Source organism: Elgaria multicarinata, chromosome 4 (genome assembly GCF_023053635.1).
Source record: "Elgaria multicarinata webbii isolate HBS135686 ecotype San Diego chromosome 4, rElgMul1.1.pri, whole genome shotgun sequence".
NCBI lineage: Eukaryota > Metazoa > Chordata > Lepidosauria > Squamata > Anguidae > Elgaria > Elgaria multicarinata.
Window position 1 is genome coordinate 30180315 of NC_086174.1, and position 23334 is coordinate 30203648.

At 43.4% G+C, this 23334-nt stretch overlaps 1 protein-coding gene across 1 annotated transcript; it reads left to right on the forward strand.

Annotated features, from left to right (window-relative positions):
- Nucleotides 1–5102: 5102 nt before the first annotated feature.
- On the forward strand, nucleotides 5103–17815 carry SERTAD4 (SERTA domain containing 4). Its single transcript, XM_063124018.1, has 4 exons — nucleotides 5103–5231; nucleotides 5814–6045; nucleotides 10005–10120; nucleotides 16211–17815. Exons 2-4 carry the CDS (start codon nucleotides 5829–5831, stop codon nucleotides 16964–16966), a joined length of 1089 nt encoding a protein of 362 aa, XP_062980088.1. The 5' UTR covers nucleotides 5103–5231; nucleotides 5814–5828; the 3' UTR covers nucleotides 16967–17815.
- Nucleotides 17816–23334: the final 5519 nt, after the last annotated feature.

Below are 23334 nucleotides of genomic sequence, written 5' to 3' on the forward strand. Positions count from 1 at the left end.
TGTGCAGATAATATATTCCAGTGTGTATCCAACTGTATGTCACCTAATACAATGAGATATTACTACATTTAAAAAATTATAATTTAATACATTTTTACTGTGAACTGGCTTGAGACCCCTCAATTTATTTCATTTTATTTATTATATTTCTATACTACCCCGTAGCCGAAGCTCTCTGGGCAGTTCACAAAAAATTATAATTGAGAGATTTAATTTTAAAAAAATACGGAATATTACTGTCAACCTATTATAAATAAACATTCCTCCATCAAGACATGCAAATTCCATTGCATTTTCTCATCATAAGCACAGGTGAAGCATAATAGCTTCATACAACTAAGAAATCAAAGAGTTTCAGAATTAGCAATACCACATGCTGTTGCTACAGAATATAGGGTAACTAATGAGGCCCTACCAATATCTAGCATGCTTCCACCTCAACTCTATACTTTTTTTTTGGCCTTTAGGGATTTTAGTCGGATTTGCAGCATTATTGTAACAAGCATTTTAAATTTAACTTCTGTTTTAGTGGCATTCTGGAAGTGCATAAAGACCCCTTTTTCATTGACGTTGTGAATGGCATCATTACAGTTCTCTCATTAGCATCATAATGACTCTAAAGGAATAGTGAGTGAAAATGGAGTAGCTGCTGAAGGAATAGTGAGCAAATGGAACAGTATAGTACCACACAGCTCACTGAGTAGAACTGAATGCATGCAATGAAAGTCTGACATTTTAACCTTCAGGCTGCTTCGGATGCCTCAGGGTGTTCTCTTAATGTATGCGTTTGGCTGGCAACATGGAAAATCAGTGGTAGCCTTAAGGATTAAGAGCTGGGTTCAGTATAAATTTGATCTGGCTTCCATACCACTGAAGCCCACACAAACCTCTGCAAACAGATTTTAAAACATACAGTAGATCTCGAACTCAAATCCAGCCTTTATGCTATACTTTGGTACAGAAAATATGTAATGCACTCATCTCTCTCTCTCTCTCTTTTTTTTAAAAAACAACAAGTATAAATTTTCCATTGTATAACATTGTAAATAAGAATGAGAGAGCATTACTAGTCATTCTTTCTAATACCAATTAGAATCTTCCTGGGCTTGTTGAGCTGGAAATTGCACCACCCACACACAAGACAGAGGTATCATCAACAGACTAGAGGTAACCCTGAGGTTTGGAGATATGCAAAATATATTTAGGGGAGAAAGAAAACTAAGGGGTTGAAAAATCCTCAATACATCTAAATAATAACGATGGCAAAGAATTTTGAGCAAAAGGATGTTGATGAAAATGACAACTGGGTGGGAGGGGAAATATAACGAAGTGACTGGAAAGGGAAAAGGAGACATAGATATACAAAAATGTAGAAAGGATATTTGTAGGTGAAGTTCTACTCAAGATGATTTATAATAAGATCATTAAAAACAACAATGTGCAACAATTTCAAACAAATCAAAACAAAAATAAAATGGATAACATTGATAATTTGTTGCTAAAAAGGCCCTTAGGATGGCTCATACAATGACTAAGGCCACAGCTAGACCTAAGGTTTATCCTGGGATCATCCAGGGTTCACCCCTGCCTGAGCACTGGATCCCCTGTGTGTCACCTAGGTGAACAGGTTTGACCCCTGGACGATCCAGGGATAAACCTTAGGTCTAGCTATGGCCTAAGTCACTCCCTCCCTGATCCTAGCCAAGCATGGTAAGATAACTTGCACAGCACAACTGCAGTATATTAGGTATATGAGTTCCTAGTTGGTCAGCTAGCCATAGGACTGGCCCATTAGTATAAGTTTTTCTAATCTTTGGTCTTGCTGAAGTTACAACTAATTAGCCCAGTTAAGTATTTCTGTACAATAAGCAAGTGGAGTCACTTCCAAACAAAAGACTTTTTAAGCTAAGCTGACTCTCTTGACTCTCACTCCCATTCTTACTGCTACTATTTATCATTTACATAGTGCTTTTAATTTGCAAAGTGCTATTCAATTTTTCTTGGGCTAATGTCCCCATAACAACCCTGTAAGGCAGACTCTATGCCTCATTTTTCAGGTGTGGAGATATCACTAGATTGCCTGCATTTGTATTAATCTAACCACAGAGGCCTGCTCATGTGCCTACCAGTACAATCTATTAGGTTTGTGGGCACAAGAGACTTTTCTGTGTTGGCATTTGCAGCACCCTATCATGGGATGTGTGCATGGCTCCCTCTCTGGCTTTTTAAAATAGGCCTTAAAGACCTGGATTTTCCAGTCTGCTTTTAAAAAAAAAGTGTTATGTCCATCTTTGATTTATATATTTGAGCTTTTTACTGTTGTTTTTATTTTAAATGTTTTCTATTGCTGTTTCAGTCAATGGTATTGTTTCAATTTTTATATTTTATACTGCCCTAAGGAGGCTTCACCTTGAAAGGGTGAATTAATAGTATTTAAAATAACTAAATAAAATCTCTACATCTAGAAAAATCATATGGTGGGCCTGCTGTGACTCCCACTGAACTCAATGGGCCTTACTTCTGAGGAAACTTATATAGGATTGTGCTGGTAACTTCCTGTCTAGTGGATCATGGTGGCTCCTGAAAAACCCTAATTATAAACAACATGGTGCTCTGTAAATTGCTATCATAAGGTAGGATGGTATCTAAAATTATTTCTTGATATGTGACACACAGCTGTATTAAATTGTTCAACACCTCAGATGGGTAGCATTGCATGAAGAGGAGAGTGGGGAGGTGCTTGCTGTTGGCCCTGCCCCTCCCTCATGTCCTTGTCACCAAGCCCCACTGCCTTCTACATGTAAATGTGGGGAAGCCTTGGCTGAAACAGGGAACTCCCTGTGCAGCTTAGAACCTGGCACAGTCAGCGCTCCGAATCATGCAGGGAGCCTCCATACAAAGAGCAGACTTACTCATCCAACATATGGAAGGAGGCAGGGCTGGGTAATGCAGATGTGATGGAGGGGGTGGAGCCAGGAAGCACAGCTCCACCCCCTGCCTCCTTATGCGATGAGGGTGAATGCCTGAATAAGGTTAGTGGGGGACAAAAATCTGCAGACTGAGAAAACTTACAGCAGCAAAAATAAATACACAGATCAAACAAAAAGTTTGGCATTGTAGGTTTTCCAGTGTTTACTTTGCAAGGAGATAAAAAGCCAGAAGCACTGGGGAAGCAGAGGTGTTCTAACATGTATAGATTCTGAAACTCACCACTCCTTCAGAAATTAACTACAGGATTAATCTATGCAGCACATTTTAGAATAGAAATTAAACATAGGCACTATTTGCAGTCTTTCAGAAGATCCCCTTTTCACTTCCTCACAAGTTACAGAAGCAATGAGTTTAGAGAAATGGATTGTCACTGTCTTGCCTCCAAAGAGCTGTAATACAAGTGTGATAAGTCACTTATTAGGCCCAATCCAACAAGGGTTGTCATGCTTGAAAACGGGATTCTGTGTGTACATATCATCCTCAACCCCCTCCTTCCCTTTTATTTCTGTGATGTTAAGAGTATTTATACCCCACTTTTCTTGTCCAAAATGGAAATAATCAAAGCAGCTCTGAAGGTTCTGCACAAGGAAAAATTAATGTATCCAACACCAGTGTTTGAATATCTATTTTGGAGAGGATGGCAGGGACACCGAAGCTGTGATCCTTGGGAGTAAATCCCATTTAGCTTAATGGAGCATACTCCTGATTGTACTGTATTTAGAGGGCACCTCCTTGACCTGAACTCACAAATGGTGATCAGAGAGATGGGTTTTTTGAGGCTTGTACTTCCTTTAGGATTTTTTTTTTTTACAGATCATCTGCAGTGAATTGACTGCCTTATATAATGTTCTTTATAATTTAATTTTTATAACAGAAATTTAAAACATTTGGGCCCCCACCTAGGGAAAAATGATATTGAAGTCCTATTGAAAACAGTGGAATATGTAGTGGTGGATAACTTAAACCCCAATTTCAAAGGGACTTAATTGTGGTTAAATCGCTCTGGATTGGTACCACTGAGTAGTCTCTGGCTAGAGATGCTGAACTGTGGTAAAAAACACCAACACCCAAGCTTGTTTTAGGAAAGAAAGAAATATATTTCAAAACCATAGTTCCCTATGTGGTAAACTTCTCCAGAAGTATGCAGCAGAAACCATGGCTAAATCATGATTTCACAGCTTGCTAGACCACAGAATGGGTTAAGGAGCACTCTGCTAAATCTGGAGCACTTCAGTGGCTCTTGTCACATTTTTCATCCTGAAGCCAATGGAAATATTGTAAGGCTTGGTCTGTTAACCATTTATATTTTGAAGCTTTTCTTAGTAGTCACACATTCCCCACCCCCATTCTGGTCCCAATCCTATGTACAAGAGGAAGTGCACCCCTCCCTGACTCTTGGTTGAAATAACAAGGAGATTCCCCAGACGTCTGAACACAAACCGGAGGTCCTGAATATTTCTTAGTGATTATTGTTCTGAGCTGTGACCCTCCTGTTTCATCAGTTTTCACCAGACAGACTTCAATTCTTAGCATACCCCTGGCTTTCCATTCCTTTTCCACCTCCCGCCCCCTGCTTCTCCCCCTCACTTTGGAGAGCCCCTGTCTTCCTTCCTGCAGTGGCATTGACTTGAGAAATACTGAAAACTTGGAAAGGAAACTAAATTCTTGTTTCTTGGAGAGCACAAGGAAGGACAGAGGAGGCGTCTGGCTTGTGTGCCAAAGAGTAGGTGAATTGCAGAAAGTGCATTGTGATGTGGGTAGCCTATCCCTTTTCAGAAAGCCTCCCCCCCCCCCCCTCTCTCTCTTTTTCCCTGGGACTGGATGGATAGCTCACACAGCCTGGCTCCGGCCCCGGAGTCCCTGCTCCTGTTTAATATTCTACTTGCTCCACTGATGTTGTGCTTGGCTCCTGTGGGACTGCAACTCACGGCTTGAAACCGGAGCCAATTTTCTGTCTTAATCTCAGTGTTTTGACTGGAGGCAGATCCAGTTCAGCCCAATCGGGGCTGGTGGAAACAACTACCTAAGAGTCTCGCTCTGTTTCGTTTTGGGAGGGAAAGAAGGAAGGAGGGAGGGAGGGAAAGAGGGAGGGAAAAAGAAAGAGGGGGAGAAAGAGAGAGAGAAAGAAAAGCCAGCCAGCCACGCATAAGAGACACGCGCCTACAATGTCGTTGCTGAGGTCGCTGTGTGTGGAGAGAATTAAGTGATCCTCTTGCAATCTGGGAGCATCGCTCAGATCGGTTTGTTTGGTTTTCTTTCTTTCTGACAAGGAAAGAAGATAGAATTTGAATTAAGACAAGAGAGCGGAGCGGGGGGGGGGACACCAGCCAGCCAGTAAGCGGGTTGCCTTAGGGGAAAGGACTGTGTTCCTAAGCCCACAGATTTACCTGGAAGTAAGTGCCATCGGAATCAAAACGGCGCTTGCTCTCCAGAGAATTCGGGGTGGTGGTGGCGGCGGCGGCAGCCCTTGGATCTGGTCCCCCTCATGTTAGGGCGAGTTGTTTCACAAGGGGAGCCAAAATCCAGTTTGTTTTAAGGGAAGATCGGGAGCGTGAAGGGAAAATAGCCTGCGTCCGCTGCTCGCAACTGAACGGCACGCACGGCGGCGGCGAGCGAGGGCAATGGGTGAGGAAGGCATGCGAGGGGCTGGGAGGCACCGATCCCTCGGCGGCAAGAGAAGCCGGAAGGCTCCGCGGAGAGAGCCCAGTGCCAGGCTGCCTGCAGGGCGCGGGCACGCAATGGCCGCTGCCGGGCAGGGCAGGGCGAGGGCGGCGGCGTCTGCCTGACCTGACGGGCCGCGTTATCTTTGTCTCCGCTTGCAGATCGGAGGCGCAGCGATGACTCTGGTGCTGCCCCTGAGCAGCTTCTGCGAGCCCATTGTCTCCTCCGAAGGAGCCGGCGAGTTCCAGCCGCTGTGGGAGTCGCGCTGCTGCAGCAAGAGCAGCCCCGCCTCGGATACAGCCGCCGCCGCCGGCAGCAGCAGCAGCAGCAACCAAGACCAGCCGCAGGGCAGCGAGGACCGGGCACCGGCTGGGCAGCCCTCGGCGGCAGCAGGTAAGGCTGTTTATGAAGGGACGACCCCGCGGTTAATTGCATCAGCACCGTCTCATGATTGTTGTTGCCCTTAAGATTATCCCTCCATTTTATCTGTACAACAACCTTGCCAGGTAGATTAAGCTGAGAGAGTGACTGGCTCAAGGTCACCCAGTGAGCTTCAGAGGAGTCTTGTGATGAATCCAACCGAAGGCCCATCCTGCCCAGTGTCCTGTTTCTAAGGGTGGGGCATCAAGGCAAGAGCCTGCCCCCACCATCTCCTTGTCCTCTACCACCACCCTCCCCTGTACTTTTTCTGCACATGGAAGTTTCATTGAGCTCTCATGGCTAATCGAGGTGGGAAGCGAGGCTGCCGCTGTTCCAAAAGATGTGCCAGGCACTCAGAGTGCCCTAGGGGCACTCAGGGAGGGCATTCCAGGCGCCATCGTATTGGTGTGGGTCCAGTGTAGGTTGGTGGCTCCGATGTCAGTGGGTGGTAAATCCACTCCGGGTTTCAGCCAGAACTCTAAAGGAGCTATCCAAGGTGAAGAGCACCTTTAGAGTTCTGACTGGGTCTAACTGAAACCTGGAGTGGATTTACCATCCCACTGACATTGAAGCCACCAGCCTCCTTTGTGTTGTTCTCCATCTTCATGAGCAGGGAGGGAGATCTACCCTAACAAGCCTGTTCCTTGCAAGTGCAAAAACCTCTGCCACCATTGCTGCCCCGCCATCAGTGTTCCAACAGCAATAATGGCCAAAGAAGCTTCAAGTGTGGGCTGATATTGTTAAATGCTTCTCTGTACAAGGGAGAGAAATCCTTTCAGATAAAAGCATACCAACCCTAGATGTCAGGCAGCAGGATTCCAGCTCACCTTTCTCCCTGATACACCCCTTTCCCCATATGAAGTGGTTTTCATTGTGGATGGAAGAGCCTCCACCTGCAGACTGAAATGGTATAATCCAGACACAGGTTTGCCACCTCATCTCCTCTGTGAGAACCAGAACTCTGTATTTATAGTCTTGACACAAAGAGAGTGTCTTTCTTACCTCACTTAATTCTTGTAACAAGCCTACTTAGGGCAAAATTCCTTGGACCTTCAAGGTCTAAGAGGCTTTGACTTCCAGAGAGCTTTGAACTGATCACACTGCCATGATTTAGATGATGGTTTCTCTTCCACTCTTCTACTTTTGGGCATGAGAGGAGAGGAGAGGAGTAAAAACATCTGCTTTCACTTTAGAACAGACCACAATTTTGCATTAAGTCAGAACACATGGAATTGTGATTTGTTCTAATCAACCTTAGTTAAAACAAACCAAGATCGAACTGTGGTTTCGGATCCTGGTTTGTTAATTAACTTTGATTAAAATACACCACACTCCCACAGGTTCCAACATAATTTGGAACTGTGGATTGTTTAGAGTAAAAGCAGATGCTTCCAAAAATGCACAAGGAAGGGAAGGCTGAGGCTTACCATGGATCATTCCTAAATCATGGTTTAGGTGTGTGTATAACTTTTTTTTTCATATGAAGGACCATTGACCCATGGGAAAAGTCACTGGGGTGGGCAGAGCTAGTGCCTAAAGCTGGCACAGTTTAACATTGCAAGATTGCACAGCTCCCTCACTCTCTCCATATGAAATTAGGCTGTGTGCTGGATGTGGTCTGTGAGCTGCAGATTCCCTACCACAAGTTTAGATGACTGTTTGTACTGGGCCAAAGCCTCTCATTTTTGAAAGTTAGCATTGCCCCTTACTTACCTCTAATTGGAGATGTGTGTAGGCTGATTGTGATTATACAGTGAGATACTCTAAACATGTTTAAAGGTACTCTTTCTTATTCGGCTTTGGAATACATTTTTAGCAGTCCAAAAAGGCCTAATTTGAATATATTTTAGTAAAGCCTTCTAGGAAAGAATTTTAAGATTAAAAGTCCAAATAAATAATAATAATAATAGTAGTAGTAGTAGCAGTAGTAGTAGATTAGCTTGCTACTGATCTGTGAGTTTTTACTGATTGCTTAAATGTTTAACTGTCTTTTGCTTGTAGCCACCAGCAGTATCTTGCTGGTTAGTTGTCTGCACAATATTTTAGACTTGAAAAAAAGTCTCCACATGTTCTTAGGCTGAGCCCCAGCATCAAGAACAAGTTCTGGGGCTAAGGCCTGCAGTGTGCTATCTCAAAAGAAAGTTTATGCCACACAGTTTGTCTTGTATTTCATTTATTGGAGGTTTAAATTAGCACTGGGGGGTAAAATATAATAAACCCTAAACAGGTGGCCATATTAAATGCTAGACAATAATTAAATTTTTACTCTCTGTGGTAGCATATGGTTTGATTGGAGTACTGTGACCCAGGCTAGATTAAAGTATCCACTGGTCTCCAAAGAGCTCAAAGTAATTACATTTTTGGCTACCTGTTCCAAATCACTTCCTTTCTATTGAGCTTAAAGAACATCATCCCAAATTGGTTTATAGCAAATTATGCATATTTGAAAGATAAATCACAAGTAAGATTTGGTCTTCCCATAAAGCCAGTGTTGTTTCTTGCCAGGAGGGGTGAGGCAACTGTACTGTATCTTCTCTAATAAGATGGGTGTTATTAAAAGAGATGGATCTGTGGGGAGGCTAAATGTGATAATGCATTTTAGGCACTAGCAGCAAAATCCTACACATGTCTACTCACACTAAGTTAAGTGGAAATTACTTCCCAGAAAGTTGGTTAATGCGGCACCAACTTCCACTGACAGAAGCTCATGTAGGGTGGAATCCTATAATCCTGGGAAGGTGTCCCGGAGGCCACAAGATACTGGCTGAGTTCAGATGACACACTAATCAGTGGTTGTCTCCCATTCTGTTCCTATTGAAAAAAAACCTCAGTTGATTAGCATGTCGTCCGAACTCAGCCACTGTGGACCTCTCCTCTGTGGACAGAAAGGAAAGTCTACCTGTGGAAAGGAAAGGTCCTTCTTTGACATGATGATGTAAAGGTCCTTCCTTGGCATGGTGCTGGAAAGCTCTGTCATCATGGCTGCCCCACACTTGATGCTCCATGAGTGTTAAGGGCAAAATGGGGGCTTGTGGGTCAGGGGAGAATTGGGGGAGGTTTTGGATGCACCAGATCCAAAGTCCTCTCTTTCTTCAGGCATGCCTCCAGAATGGGAGAAGACGTACACGAGGCTTAGAGCTGGCATGGTTATTCTCCCTCCTACTGGAACCAATGGAAGGGAACATTAAAAAAGGAAAAAGAAAGAAAGAAAAAGTGAGGGGGAAATGAGGAAAGAGATTGAAAGTCATCCCAACACTCTTTTCTGGCTGGTGTGATCCCATGGACATTCCACCTGACTTTCATAGGTTTGCTCTGCCCATGCATTCATTAACCCCACCCCCATCCAAGAATTTGAGGAGTAGCTACTAATTTGTCTAGTTTATCCCCCAAGAAGTGCCAGCATGGGCTAGTATGAAGGACATAGAGTGATGGCAAAAAAGTCATACACTTTAAAGAAAAATTGCCAAGGATATCTGCTATAGTTTTACCAAGCATATTTTTGGTTAGGTCAACCTTGCAACTCTTAAGCAGCTAATGCTTACTGCCAATGTACTAAATGTAATTAGAAATAACTTCTAATTCCTCAAACTAGTGCAGTGATGGATGCTGCCATTTTTGAAATGGGTTGGACACATGGAATAAAAGCTTTCTTAAAGTCAAATATGGAGAGAGCGCTTAAGTTGGAATGACAACTGTGCTCACATCAACAGGCGGCTTTCCTAAACTGTCTTGCAGCACAACTGTCCGTTGCCCACAATATTTTTTTCCTCAGGAGTTATTATTAAACTAGGTTTTTGTTTTGTTAATACCATAAACACACAGAAATACGTAGCACAGTTCTGATGTAGTGAGGATTAAAAGGGGAAGTATTTCCTTGGGGACACCTCAGGCAGACTATATGCGACTTGTCATCCGTGATTTATTTTTCACAGGATCACACCACAGAGGAGTTGCAAATCCTATAGCAACATCTAAGGTCACATACTTTAAAAGGAAATATGTGGAAGAAGAGGATTTTCATCCACCGCTCAGCAGCTGTACACCTAAAGTAAGTTTTAAAAATCACATTTCTGATAGGAAGTCACACTGTCTTGAATCTGAAAGTATTCCACCCAGGTTATGACCATGTTTCAGTTCCCATAAATATTAATATTCCAATTCTTTTTAAAGTGTCTAGATCTGCTTTTTCAGCACTTGTTTCCAGCTGGTATGCTGAACAAAGTCGCTGCCCTTTTTGCTTTCTTTACTGCGATCAGTTAGAAGGAGAGTGTGGTTTTTCGGCCTGCTTTAATAAATGGGTAGATGTATGTGATGAATAACTATTCTGTGGAATTTAGATTCAACACTTCCAGCGGATAGCTCAGATACTTTGCACCTGCCTAGACATTAATCCCCTCCCTCCCTACCAAACACAGACCCAGGGCTGGCGCCAGACTATATTGCGCCCTCGGCAGGCGCGTTCTGAAGCGCCCCCCGCTCACTTACTCACCGCCCCCTCACTCGCCTGCCCACCCGCCCGCTCGCTCACTCACTGCTCCCCCTGCCCACCCGCCCGCTCGCCCGCCGCCACCCGCCCGCTCGCTGCTCTGGCTCCCCCCTCGCTCACACGCTCCGGCTCCCCCCATCGCTCGCCCCGCCGCCCCCGCTCGCTCGCCCACTCACCGCCCGCTCCCTCCTGCTCCCGGCGTTGAAGCCAGGATGCTGGGGTTGGGGGGCGGGGCAGAGGCTTTGAAGCGGCGCACCTGGAAGTGGCTTCCTGGCGCGCCGTACTGAAGCCTCCGCCTCCAACCCCAGCGTCCTGGCTTCGAAGGAGCCAGGAAGCTGGGGTTGGGCGGCGGCTGGGGTGGCGGCTTTGGAACAGCACACCCGGAAGCCGCTCTGTTCGGCGCCCTCGTTTGCTTGGCGCTCTAGGCGGCTGCCTGAGTTGCCGCTATGGCAGCACCAGGCCTGCACAGAGCCCCTCATCATGTGCAGAAAGTAACACCAACGTTAGGAGAACCTACGGCTATTTGAATGCAAGATCTTCCTCCCTCGCTTTATTGAACCCATACGAACATAGGAAGCTGCCTTATACTGAGTCAGATGTTTGGTCCATCTAGCCCAGTATTGTCATCACTGACTGGCAGCGTCTCTCCAGGGTTTCAGGCAGGATTCTTTTCTTGCCCTACCTAGAGAAGCCGGGCATCAAACCTGGGACCGGCTGCATACAAAGCAGGTGCTCTATCATACTGAGCTAAGGCACCAGGTAAAATCATTTTTTGCCTGAAGCAAATAATATAAATGCTGCCCTACCCTATGGTAGGAAACATGTAATAATAAACAAAATAATTGACCGTGAGGGGCAGTAACTCAGTGGCAGAGCACCCTGCTTTGCATGCAGAAGGTCCCAGGTCCAATCCCCCAAATCTCCAGGTACGGCTAGAAGAGAGCCCTGCCTGAAACTCTGGCAAGCCACTGCCAGTCAGAGTCAACAATAATGGGATAGATGGTCCAACTCAGTATAAGGCAGCTTCCCATGTTTCTATGTTGCTGGCCTTTAATGGCATCCCTGAATCTGCCACCTCACGCAGTCTAAATAGGAGAGCCAATCCTGGGCTAAATATACTGGGTATGGATTTATTCCATTTAGACAAACCTGAAATCTCTTGGTTCACACAATACCTTTTACTCATGGTCAGGGAAGGAAACAGCCTCCCATTTTTACTGTTTGTAGAGGTATGGGGAAGACACAGAGATCTGGGGCTCATCTACACCAAGCAGGATATTCCACTATGAAAGCAGTATATAAAAGGCAGGAGCCACACTACTGCTTTATAGCGGTATTGAAGTGTACTGACAACTGTTGGGGCCCATTGGCACATACCATATACTGCTTTCATACATCATTCACAGTGTTATATCCTGCTTGGTGTAGGTGTGTCATGGGCCCTAACCGTTGTCAGTGCACTTCAGTACCACTATAAAGCAGTAGTGTAGATCCTGCAGTGCACTTCAATACCGCTATAAGGCAATGGTGTGGCTCCTGCCTTTTATATACCACTTTCATACCGCTTTCATAGTGGAATATGAGCCTCCAGATGTTTGAGTCAGATGTCCCATTCCAAATCTCAGCTGAGCTATAAACTCAGCTTCTCCCCTCCCGATATAATATGGAGACTTTCATAGCCTACCTAATGGGGCTATTATAAGATTTTCTGAGGACTGGTTTAGATTAAATATTGCTGAGCTTAGCCTGCTGAAAAGCCTTTACCTGCAGTAGTGCTCCATGCAGAAGCTATAACTTTGATGTGCTCCTTGCCATGCGCCTCATCCAACCTTGTGCAAAAGATGCCTGCCACATTCTGTATGCCATTAGGAAGATGCATGTGATAGGAAGCCTTTATACTGGTTACCAACTTGTTAGATGGCATTAAGTGTGTTGGCACTTGTCTTTCAAGCCCGGGTTGCTAGAGAACACTTTGCCCTGCACCAGCCCTGCAGCAACTGCACTTTGGGTAGTGGCCTTAATAAGGGCTCCGAAACTCCTTTTCTAATTGAGGTGCAAAGTTGCTCCTCTCTCATGACCTACTGCAGAGCTTGAAAGTGCATGGCTGATGTTTCTTGTTAAGTGTTTCTTGATACTCATGTTCTGCTAAAATGTCTTATGCTGTTCTAGGCTGCAGTCTGAAACACCAGTGGAGGCTGGGGGCTTGGACGTCAGTGGGGCAGTGAATCTAAATATAGGGGGACCTAGTAAACATGAATAGGATAAGTCGTTAATGGATTGTTGTTGTTTTTAATCATGTCAATGTTTTTTTCTGCAGTATGTGTTTTTTAGTAGTTGATTTTGTTAGCCACCTTGAGTAGGCAGCATAAATAACTTTTGGATTCAATGAACGTGACTTTTCTGAGGGTCACCACATCAAAAGGCTGTTCACTGGCTGACAGGTGGGAGCTGCAATGTCTATTCTGGCCCCAAGACAATGTATGCAAAGCTCTTTGAGAACCTGAGAAAAGCATAGAATAAATACTATGACTTGGATCCTAAGATTTTGGATGGAAGGAAACTGGCAGGCGTGGACTTCCCTCCCCATTTCTCTCCCCTGAAGCCTCTTGTACTCCCAGAAATGCCTCTCTGGAAGGTCCATGGACCTTCCTGAACAGTGTGGGATGGATTGTAAGGTGCTGCTGGGGGAGGGGTGTATCCTATCAACTCGCCTTCCCATCTACTCCCCTGATTCTCCAGGCAGACCTTTTATCCACTCAGGTTCTCAGGATCCAAGCCTATATAAAGCTGCTGCCACAGGATGTAGTGATGGCCATCAATTTGGATGGCTTTAGAGGGGTTAGACAAATTCCTGGAGAAGAAGGATATCAATGGCTACTAGTCCTGATGGCTATGTGCTCCCTCAAGTATCAGAGGCAGGATGCGTTTGTGCACCAGTTGCTGAGGAACATGAGCGGGAGGGTGCTGTTCCATTCATGTCCTCCTTGTGGGCTTCCCACAGGCTGCTGGTTGGCCACTGTGGGAACAGAACGCTGGTCTAGATGGAACCTTGGTGATCCAGCAGGGCTCTTCTTGTGGTCTTATGTTCAATAACAACAGCAGTAACAACACTACTTATCCATTATTACAAACAACTCCTTTGGATTTCACTTTGTAGGAGATTGGGCAATGACGTTAAAAAGCCACAATGACATTAAAAAGGACTTTTTTGTTTGTTTTCCGTTCACGTAGTGTTCTTTTTTAGAATAGGTAGTCAAATACTCCTATTATTGCATTCATTTTGAATAGGTGCAAATTCTGAACAGAAGTAGCATCTCTACAAAGGGAGATATTATTGTGAAATGTGGTTTTGTTTAGGCTTACTTATAAAACAGTGACCCAGAGCAAGTCCCTGGGTGTTTTGGCTGAAATCTTTAATATTGAAGGACATTTAGCCCCAAACTGAAACAAACTGTATGTGGCTTCCTTCTCAAAAGTAGATTTACAGAATAGGTCATCATAGTGGATAAAGAGGAACTGAGTATAGCACTCTAAAGATGTAGTCCTGCAGAATGCTCCCCTTAAAGATTAAACTTTCTAGTTTCTGAATGGTAATGGGTATCTGTTAGTACCACAGTTTTTATTGAACACCTGCTGTGTAGATATAAATCCTTCCCTATTTTATTCTTCATTCTCCTCCATCTCCCACCAATTATGAAATTATGGACCAGTTGAATAGTCCTTATGACTGAGATTTTTCTTTCAGACTGTAACAATACAGACAATACATAAACGTATTAGTGTATTGCAAGATTGCCTGGACATCTGGAAAATTAAGCTTTAAGCCCAGGGGAATGTCAGACTCCATGGTTCATGTGTATCATGACCTTTTTACTAAGTAAGATTGCCAAATGTGATCGTGATTTTTGTAAAGTTTTCCACTGGGAACTGGACAGAGACCAGTAGATAGTTTCACAGAAAGCACAGAGCAGCCCTGGCAGATTCTTATTAGTTTCCAGTTACAGGGAACAGTGACTGCAATTGAACCAGAGACCTTGAGGTGAAAGATTATGCCTCTCTTTAATTGCTTTGAATACTGAGTATATACAATGAGGTTGTTGTATAGAAACATATGTTTATTGTATTTTTTTAAAAAAAAAAATAGGGCAAGTATTTAATCCTGTATCACTTATCATAACATGCTATCTTTATTCATTTCCAGAGTTTTCCTAGAAATGGAAACAAAACAAAAATAAAACACCCGCACCCAATAATAATGAATTCTGTTTCAAAGTGGGATGCTTAAAGGGTGGGGGTGGGTGCTGTGTTGGGTGGTGAAAGGCTGCATGTTTTTGAAAAATTGGACAACTGAAAAAAATTCCCCATAGTCTTCACAGGAAAGATTTTTTTTCCTGTCTGCCAAAATTCTGTGGCCACAGAGGAAAAGAGAAAATGAAAATCTGGGCATAAAGAGGAATGTCTCCTCTCCTTCTATAACATCTGCTTGTGTTTTAGGTTATCTTAATCCATTGAAAGGGTACAAAAAGAGAAGCAATTATGCAAATACCAAATTGGTGGGCAGGTAACCCTTTCTTCTTTCACTAGGACTTCTGAACTTGAAGAAATCCTCTGGACACATCATTCCCCCGTACTAACTTCTGCATTAAGAAAGAAAAGACATCACTTTCTGTTTTCTGAAGTGGCTTCTGCCCTTACTTTTTACTCAAATAACGAAGTAAGGGCAGAAGTAACTTTAGAAAACAGGAAGTGGACCCATTACCCTGCATCAAGGGTAGATTTTGTTGGACAATTTTTCAAGGTGGCTACAGCTGTAATCCAATAATACTTACTTGGAAGTAAGTATCATTGACCTCAATGGGGCTTACTTCAGAGTAGACATATATAAGACTGCACTGCAAGTATTCTTGGAGCAAATATGGTTTCCTTAAAAGCTTGTAGGGGCTTTTGGTTTTAGTTTTCTTTTTAGATATATTGTTCTACTCAGTTACTGTTCTACCCAGTGACACAATTTGGTTCAAGAAGATTCTTCACAGCTGTACTAGCACTGGGAAAAGTAAACATTCCAACACTGGTTTCCTTCACCTACCAGCTTCCTTTTCTGGATGTAGAAAGTCCTGGGGAGGATCTACACAGCGTACTGAAGGCGCTTGCGTGCGCCTCCAGTGCGCCCCGAAAACGATGGTGTAGATCCTGGTGGAAGAGGCGGAGGAGGGGGCGGCTGGGGAGCTCTCCGACCCGGGTGGCTCTTTCCCCGGCAGCAGGAGGCCAGCAGGGAGGTGGGCGGCGGCGGCGGTGGCAAGGACGCGGCTGGATTCCCCAGCCGCCTCTTCCTCCGCCTCTTCCACCAGGATCTACACCATCGTTTTTGGGGCGCACTGGAGGCGCACGCAAGGGCCTTCAGTACGCTGTGTAGATCCTCCCCTGCTGTGGTGGTAATTACAAGCATAGTAGACAGCAAGCCACTAAGAGTGTGTAACCACTGGGTAGATTTGGGGGAATTGAGTGGTTGGTAAAAGAACCAAAAACTGACAGTCTTAAGAGAAATATGGCTGCCCAGATGCAAAACGATGGCCAGATGGGTAAAAACTCAGCAGCACATTTCAGCTAATCGCCACTGCACTAATCCTTGTTGTTATCTCCTTTCATTTGTAGACAATATCTGTCTTTGAGGAGCGAGCGCACATCCTTTACATGTCTTTGGAAAAGCTGAAGTACATCGATGACCCTGAAGTTTACCTAAGGAGATCCGTTCTCATCAATAATTTAATGAAGCGAATTCACGGGGAAATTATCATGCAGAACAACTGGTGTTTCCCTGCATGCTCTTTCGGGAGCGCCTCAGCCCAAGAGTGGTTCGTGTCTCATGACTGTCCTTACAGGAAACGCCTTCGGATGGCACGGGAGGACTGCGAAAAGATCCACACTTGCTGCTTTTATCAAGAATGTGGCAGCCACTATTTAAGTTTACCATTATCTACTAATTCTGCAGTGGGGAATTCCTCCTCCTCCTCTTCCTCCTCTTCCTCCTCCTCTTCCTCCTCCTCCATATCTTTGCCAGGTTGTTCCCAACAGGTGGAATATGGTGTCGGCAGCGCCCCCGTTTACAGAAGTGATGATCAGATACATGCCAATGAAATTTTCATTACTAACGCCAGGCCACAAGGCAATCAGGACAAGTCAATATTAAGCAATGAAAAAGGAGGCCATGACATGGAACGAGATCGGGCCACAGACTGGGAACCTATGAAAAGCGATCATGGCATTGAATGTAAAAACAAATATTATGACTATTTTGAGACGGGGCATGGTGACAAAAGCAACATGAATGAATCTTGGAAGAAATCCTTACGAAAAAGGGAGTGCTTACCAGGTGGTAAAATATGTTGCAGTAAAGGAAGTAAAATATGAACCATCTTCCCTATAATTGCAGTTTTGAAGTACGCACAGCATGTTGAATTTATCAAACAAAATTTCATTCCGGATGGATTTTCTTATACTTTTCTACAACCAATACAATCATGGCATAAGCTTCATGGATAGTTTTAATGACTGGGGAGCAGACTGCATCAAAGTGTATGTATGGTCTGCATCACAGAGCTATTTATAAAAATATGGGATCTTCATAAAGAGCACAGTTGAATTGCAATGCATATTTTAGCTTTTGTTGCTGAAAGAACCAATAAACCAGATGGAGAAAACATCCCTTTCCGCATACCCTTCTCCCAGGGAATCTGACATGAATTAAGACAAATCTCCTTTCTGCTTATCAGTTAACTATATATTTGATAAGCAAATCTTTACCAGCAAAGGGGGAGGTATACAACTTGCCCAACAAGAATGGCTGTGAGAAAGACTGCATATAGTTGAAGAGGAATTCATCCATGTCGTGATCTGGTATTGACACTGTTCAGATGTATTTAAGTGTCCGATTTAATCAATAGGGTGCAATAACACCTTTTGGAATCTTGATCAGAAATACCGCAGACAGTTCCAGCACATGTACAGTTGTCAGCTAAGCTGCAAGAATGAACGAGCCTTATGGTGGCTTACTGCTATAAAGGGCAGAGTTTCCTTGGTGCCTTATTTTTTATCTTAATTTTTCCAGGGTGAAAATTAAGTTTAAAAAACAGCTACAGCAGGGATGTAACCTAAACAGGAAAAAAATAATAACAGGGTGGATCGAATATTATTAGAAACCTGTATTCTTTGAAATGCAGTGTTTGATTTCCTATTCAAATGCCTCTATTTTTTTTTTTTTTTTTTGCTCAGTTGCTTTTTGGTTTGCCATCCTTGGGAAAGGATTGAAGAAAAAACAATAGAGAGATGTCTCTTGTAAACAAGCATTAGCTGCTTGAACATTTCTATGGCAACTGTCTGTTGCTGTGATTTTTCCTTTTTCTTTCTGGTATAATGAAGTTCATGAACCAGTGGCATGCTTTATACTTTACTCTGTTTCACATCATTTTTCTCTCTTTAAAATTGTAAAGAGCATGTACTGGGGTTTCGTATAACTTTAGGGTTTTTTATTTTGGAAAAAAAAGCACAATGTTAATAAATGATGTGGTGATATAAGATTTTTATCTGAAATGAATGTAAGGGTTTTAATCTTTTTTTAAAAAAAATATCTTGGAGAAAGAGGGGGTAAATTTCAGTTGTTAGAAATGAATTTTGGTCATTTTCATGTTAAAATGCACATTTTGGGCAGATCCAGCTAAAGTTCCACACTTTTGAATCCCACCGATAGCAGTGGGAGGCTTAAGCTCACAATGGATGCCGCTCTATTGAAATCACTGAGATTGTTTGTGGTTGAAAGAACCAAATAAGCCAGTTGGAAAACACACACAACCCTTTACACATACCCTTCCCACTGGGGAGCCTGGCATGAATTAAGAGCAATCTTAATACCAGCAAAGTGCTTACGTTTTGCTAGACCACGCTCTTATTTTTGTTCAGGGGAGAATAAAGAACTTTCTCACATCTGAACCCAACCTGTGTTGCAGGCAACTCACATCCCTAAGTTATCAGCGCAGTAATTCTTCAAAAAATATTGGTTGATTTTCAAAGCCTGCCTATCTGGCCCCTTAAAAAACTTTTTATTTTTTCAATAGCAGCATGAATTACTCTAAACAATATAGCATCTTTCAAATCCCAGCCCCTTACTCCACAACCCACAGTTTATAAAGAAAGTCCAAAAATGCAGCAACCCCTCTGCTGTGGGCACACTTTTGATGCCGTTATCTATGGAAAATGTGGAAAGAACTGGGGGTTATGCTAGCCTGGAGGGGCCATAGCTCCTTGGGTAGAGCACATGCATTGCATGCAGAAGCCGATAGGTTATACCCCATCTCCTATTACAGTGTAGGTACCAGGTGATGGGAAAGATCTCTACCAGAGAGAAGCTGCCAACCAGAGTAGAAAATATTGGGCTAAATGGACCAAATGCTCTTACCTAGTATCAGGCAGTTCCCTATCCTACGCCCAATATCTGACATGGAAGCCATTCAACCAAATTGCGGATAACTGGGAGTCAGTCGTGGTTACTCACTGGTGATGGAAAAGCTTTCTACACAAAACCAGAGGCCAGTACCTCACCTATTCCAGGGCTGGGCTTGGACTTTAAAATAGATTCCACAGCTCATCCCTGTGAAAAACAGGGTCAAATTTATCCCAAGTGACCTGCAAACAGAGTTATCTCCAGTCTTATTTTAGAGAGTAGAATGGAGTTATGAGTGGATGAGGGTGTACCAGAAGGGTTCAAAAAGTGGTGGGGATTTAAGGCTATCCCTTCTTCACCTCTTATAAATGTAGAAGATTTTCAGTGGGTAGTGGAAGAGGGATATAAGACTATGTTGTCCCCTGATTTGCTTTGACACCTCTGGTGGGCAACTAAGATAACTAGGCTGCACCTGTAAAGAGTATGCCTTCTTCTTCTTTCCCTTCAGCTTCACGCTACGTACAGCATATGTATCTGAAAGAACCTGAAGCATCTGCTCTGCTAGATATGGAGATGGGGTAGCATTATTCACTGTAGCCTCAATACCCATTTTCTTTCTTCAGTGGGATACAAGCGCAAGGAATGATCCCCACCCATCTTCATATAACATCTTATACTATTTTAAACATGCACGGCTTAATGGCCCTTGTACAAAGTGGGGCTCTGTGTATCCAAATAGTCTGAAGAACATCCAAAGTATTTGAATAATTCAAAAGGAGCTTAATTTCGCCCTAAATAGAGATGCAATCTAATGTAATTGTAGCTATGTCAGACAAGTGGCAGACCCTAATAGTGGTGTTAATTGACTTTATAATCCTCGATATGTGCCTGGGTCAGGACTTGTAGGCCTGCAAGAGCCCAGGAAGCAGGCCTGCAGCTTTAAAGAATCAACAAGTGAGGCTGGGAGCCACAACCTCCTTGTCCATGCAGTGGAGCAGCACCTGTCTAGAAACCACGATGACCCTGTTCAGACAATATGCTAAGCCATGATTGTGAAGGAAGGCTGGGGTCCACCCAGCATCCCTGCAAAGTATGCAACCGGTCTTCACAATGGTGGTTAAGCATTTTAAGCAAAACATTGTGGCTTAGTGTGTCATGTGAGCCATTCCTAACCATGTTGGCTACATAACCACTGTTTAAACAAGCTCACTAACCATTTGCAGCGAAAGGGGTAGCGGCCTAACCATGGCATAATGTGTTGTCTGAACAGGCCTGATGTCTGGCAAGAAGGGAGGAGCACTCACGTGATTGTGGTAGTTGCAGCTGTATATGTAACAGCTGTGGAAGCAGCAGCACATGCCTTCGCTCCACCGTTGGGAGCCAGAGTTGGGCAGGAGGAGGATGACATGGGTGGATCTTAACCCCCTCACCTCCACATCTGAGGACATGGAACCAGTCAGAAAATTGCGGGAGCAAGGGCACAGGACAGGCAGGAAACGTTCCAACCCTGACTGCCAGGAAGGGTGCAACAGCCCCACACATGTGTATGCCCACAGACACATGCATACACATGCCAAAGAATGCCAGATAGGAAGCTCAAGAACTTAGAAGCCACTTATCCAGAACCACATCCTTGACCAGGGATAACTGCACTACAGGTTCCAATGCTCCAGTCCAAATTTAATGTGTGTGTGTAAAAGCACACACATATATTTGAGATAGCGCAGTGAAGTATTACCAACACAAAAGCTTGTGATTTGCACCACATACAATTACAATATATTATCTCTACCTTTCTTTGCTTACTTAGGAAATGCATAGAGAAATTCTGCAGAAAATTAAAGATAAGATTTATTCATGCCGATATCAGGAAATGTGCAAGGTTGATCAATGCTAGTAACATCCATCTTTCTTTTAAAAAAAGTTATCCTACCTTATTTCTCCAAGACAAAAACATTTTTTATTATTGCTATCAATATTAAATATAGGTCTCATTCATACAGTGTATGAGTAGGATCATTTAGTCATTTGTCCACATGGACCAATTTTTTTAAAGTCCGTTTTTCTTGTGTTATATTCATTTGAGAATAGAAAAATCTGTTCTTTTTCCAGTATATGTCAAACATCTGATGTTTTAAGCTTAGATATTTAGGTACTCGTATACTAAGGTGGTGTTGTAGTAAAGTGAGTTTTTCCCCCTTGATATATATATTTATTAAAATGATAAAAAAATCATTTTGATTTAAAAAACTTTAAATGTGATTGTTGTTCTTTTTTTTTTCTCCTTTTGCCATCAAAAAAGAGCATTGACGTATAATGTTTCAGTGAGCAGAACACATGGCTGATTCTTTTATCATAGACCAACCCAAGGAATCAAATGTCCATTTTCAGAACATTTAGGTATATTGTTTTGATGTCAGTGGTGCAGCTAGGGCTGACCTCAGGGCCAAAGTCCAGGGGCCAGTAGGCCAGGGCCACCCACCCAGGGAGTGGCAGATGATAACAGCTATGGAATTGGGACTCACCCAGCTTGCTGCAACATCCTTTCCATGTTCTTATTTTCTAAAACATTTTTATTATCTTATGGATTTATATTTTCTTTGTGACACTTCTATACTGCTGAATATAATAACATCCCTCAGTGGTTCCCAATAAAAATAATAATCACGGGGCAGCTACCTGGGTATGTACATGATTACAGATACTCATTTTGTTTTGTTTTTTATTTTAAAATATCCTTTTTCTAAACCAAAATGCTCTTTATTCCTAAGTAAATGTGTTCAGCATGAGGGCAGCAGAAGCAAGTTGATTTTATTCTAAAGCATCACGATGGTACTAAGATTTGGGTTTAAAATGTGAAACTTCATGCGCTCAGAAAATTTATTTTCATTGTTTTTTTTAAAAAATCAGGGTTGCGAATAGATTTTTGTTTTGTTGTTTTGCTCTAACATATTAGGAACATAGAAGCAGCTGTAAAGCATGGGATGTGGGGAGGGGAAAGAAGAGAAATATCAGTTGTGTGTGTTACAACTGATGTAATACACATCTAAAGCCCCCCTTGCACCCCCCCAGTAAGTCCAGAGTTTAAAATTACCTAGCTGCACCACTGTTTGATGTGCTCATATTATATACTGCTATATTTTGGCATGCATTCCGCAAGTATCCTGGCTGCAACTGGAAATCTCTCCTTCCTATTCTGAGAATTACTGAAACATGTTGTGTATAGCTTGTGCTAGTTTTGAATTCACAATCCTGGTTGCTGAGACAGGAACTCCCACAACCCAACGTTGCATTCTCATTGATGCCTTGGCTTTCTCTCCGCAGGAGTGTTGACCACTATGGTGTGGCACGATTCATGTTTTCAGACATTTACAGTAATCCAAGCCAGGATTACCTGGCTACTAAGTATCTGCGCTGATGGAGAGATCCACACATACCGCATTGGAACCAAACATCACATAAGAGGAGTTTTGCTCATGGAACTTCCTGCTCATGGAAAAGGGGGGAAGTGATACCTTTGGCCAGTTCTCCCTGCACCCTGTGAAAATCTCTTTTGCAGAGTTGAAGGATCCTCTGGAGCAGCAGGGAAGAGGAAAGCTACAGGAGGAAAGTGGAATTGGCTTCTGTGAGTGGCAGCCTCTGCTAGATCATCAGCCATACCACGAACAAAAGCAACCCCTCCATTCATGGATGGACTACTTTGGACCAAAACAGTAATTACTTTAAATGTGTCTAGCAGCTATGCCTTCTTTTCATTTTTACTTTAGAGTAGACTTAGGGGCTACAGTCTAGATTTTAAAAGCCCCCCCCCCCCACTAGGGCCCTAATTCAGGCTGGAAGCCCTGCACATACTCTAGAGTAAAAATGAAAAAAAGAGATGTAGCTGCTATACAGACACATAAGCTAATGAGCGTCATCACACAGGAGGAAATTGCGTTTGCTTACCGTCGCTTCTCCGCCAGTGCGTTTGTCCCCCATTACTTCCTCTTTTGAAAGAGGAATGTAAACAATGTGCACTTGGCCCATTCTGTGGGCTGTTCTGATCGCGCTTCTTCTGCATACAGCAGGAGATAGCGGCAAGTTCCATCTCAAAAATAATTCGGATTTACCAGGTGTTTTTTTGTTGTTGCTCAAAGAAGGCTGGAAGGGGCGGGAGGCACTTGGGATGCAGTCAACATCATGAATAGGATCTGCAAAAATCCATGAGTGCCCAGTAACAAGCATGCAATAAAACGTTCGTCTGATGACGCCCAATCTGGCATCCAAGCTAATTATAATATGATGGGCAGTATCCAATGTTGACTTTCCATTAGCAGGACTGGGCACTGGCTCAATGGGAAAC

Excerpts from the sequence above, each read along its gene's own strand:
- SERTAD4 (XM_063124018.1), top strand. The coding sequence starts at position 5,829 with ATGACTCTGGTGCTGCCCCTGAGCAGCTTCTGCGAGCCCATTGTCTCC. Across the intron at positions 6,046-10,004 it reads GCAGCCCTCGGCGGCAGCAG|GATCACACCACAGAGGAGTT; the intron begins GTAAGGCTGTTT and ends TATTTTTCACAG. Across the intron at positions 10,121-16,210 it reads TCAGCAGCTGTACACCTAAA|ACAATATCTGTCTTTGAGGA; the intron begins GTAAGTTTTAAA and ends TTTCATTTGTAG.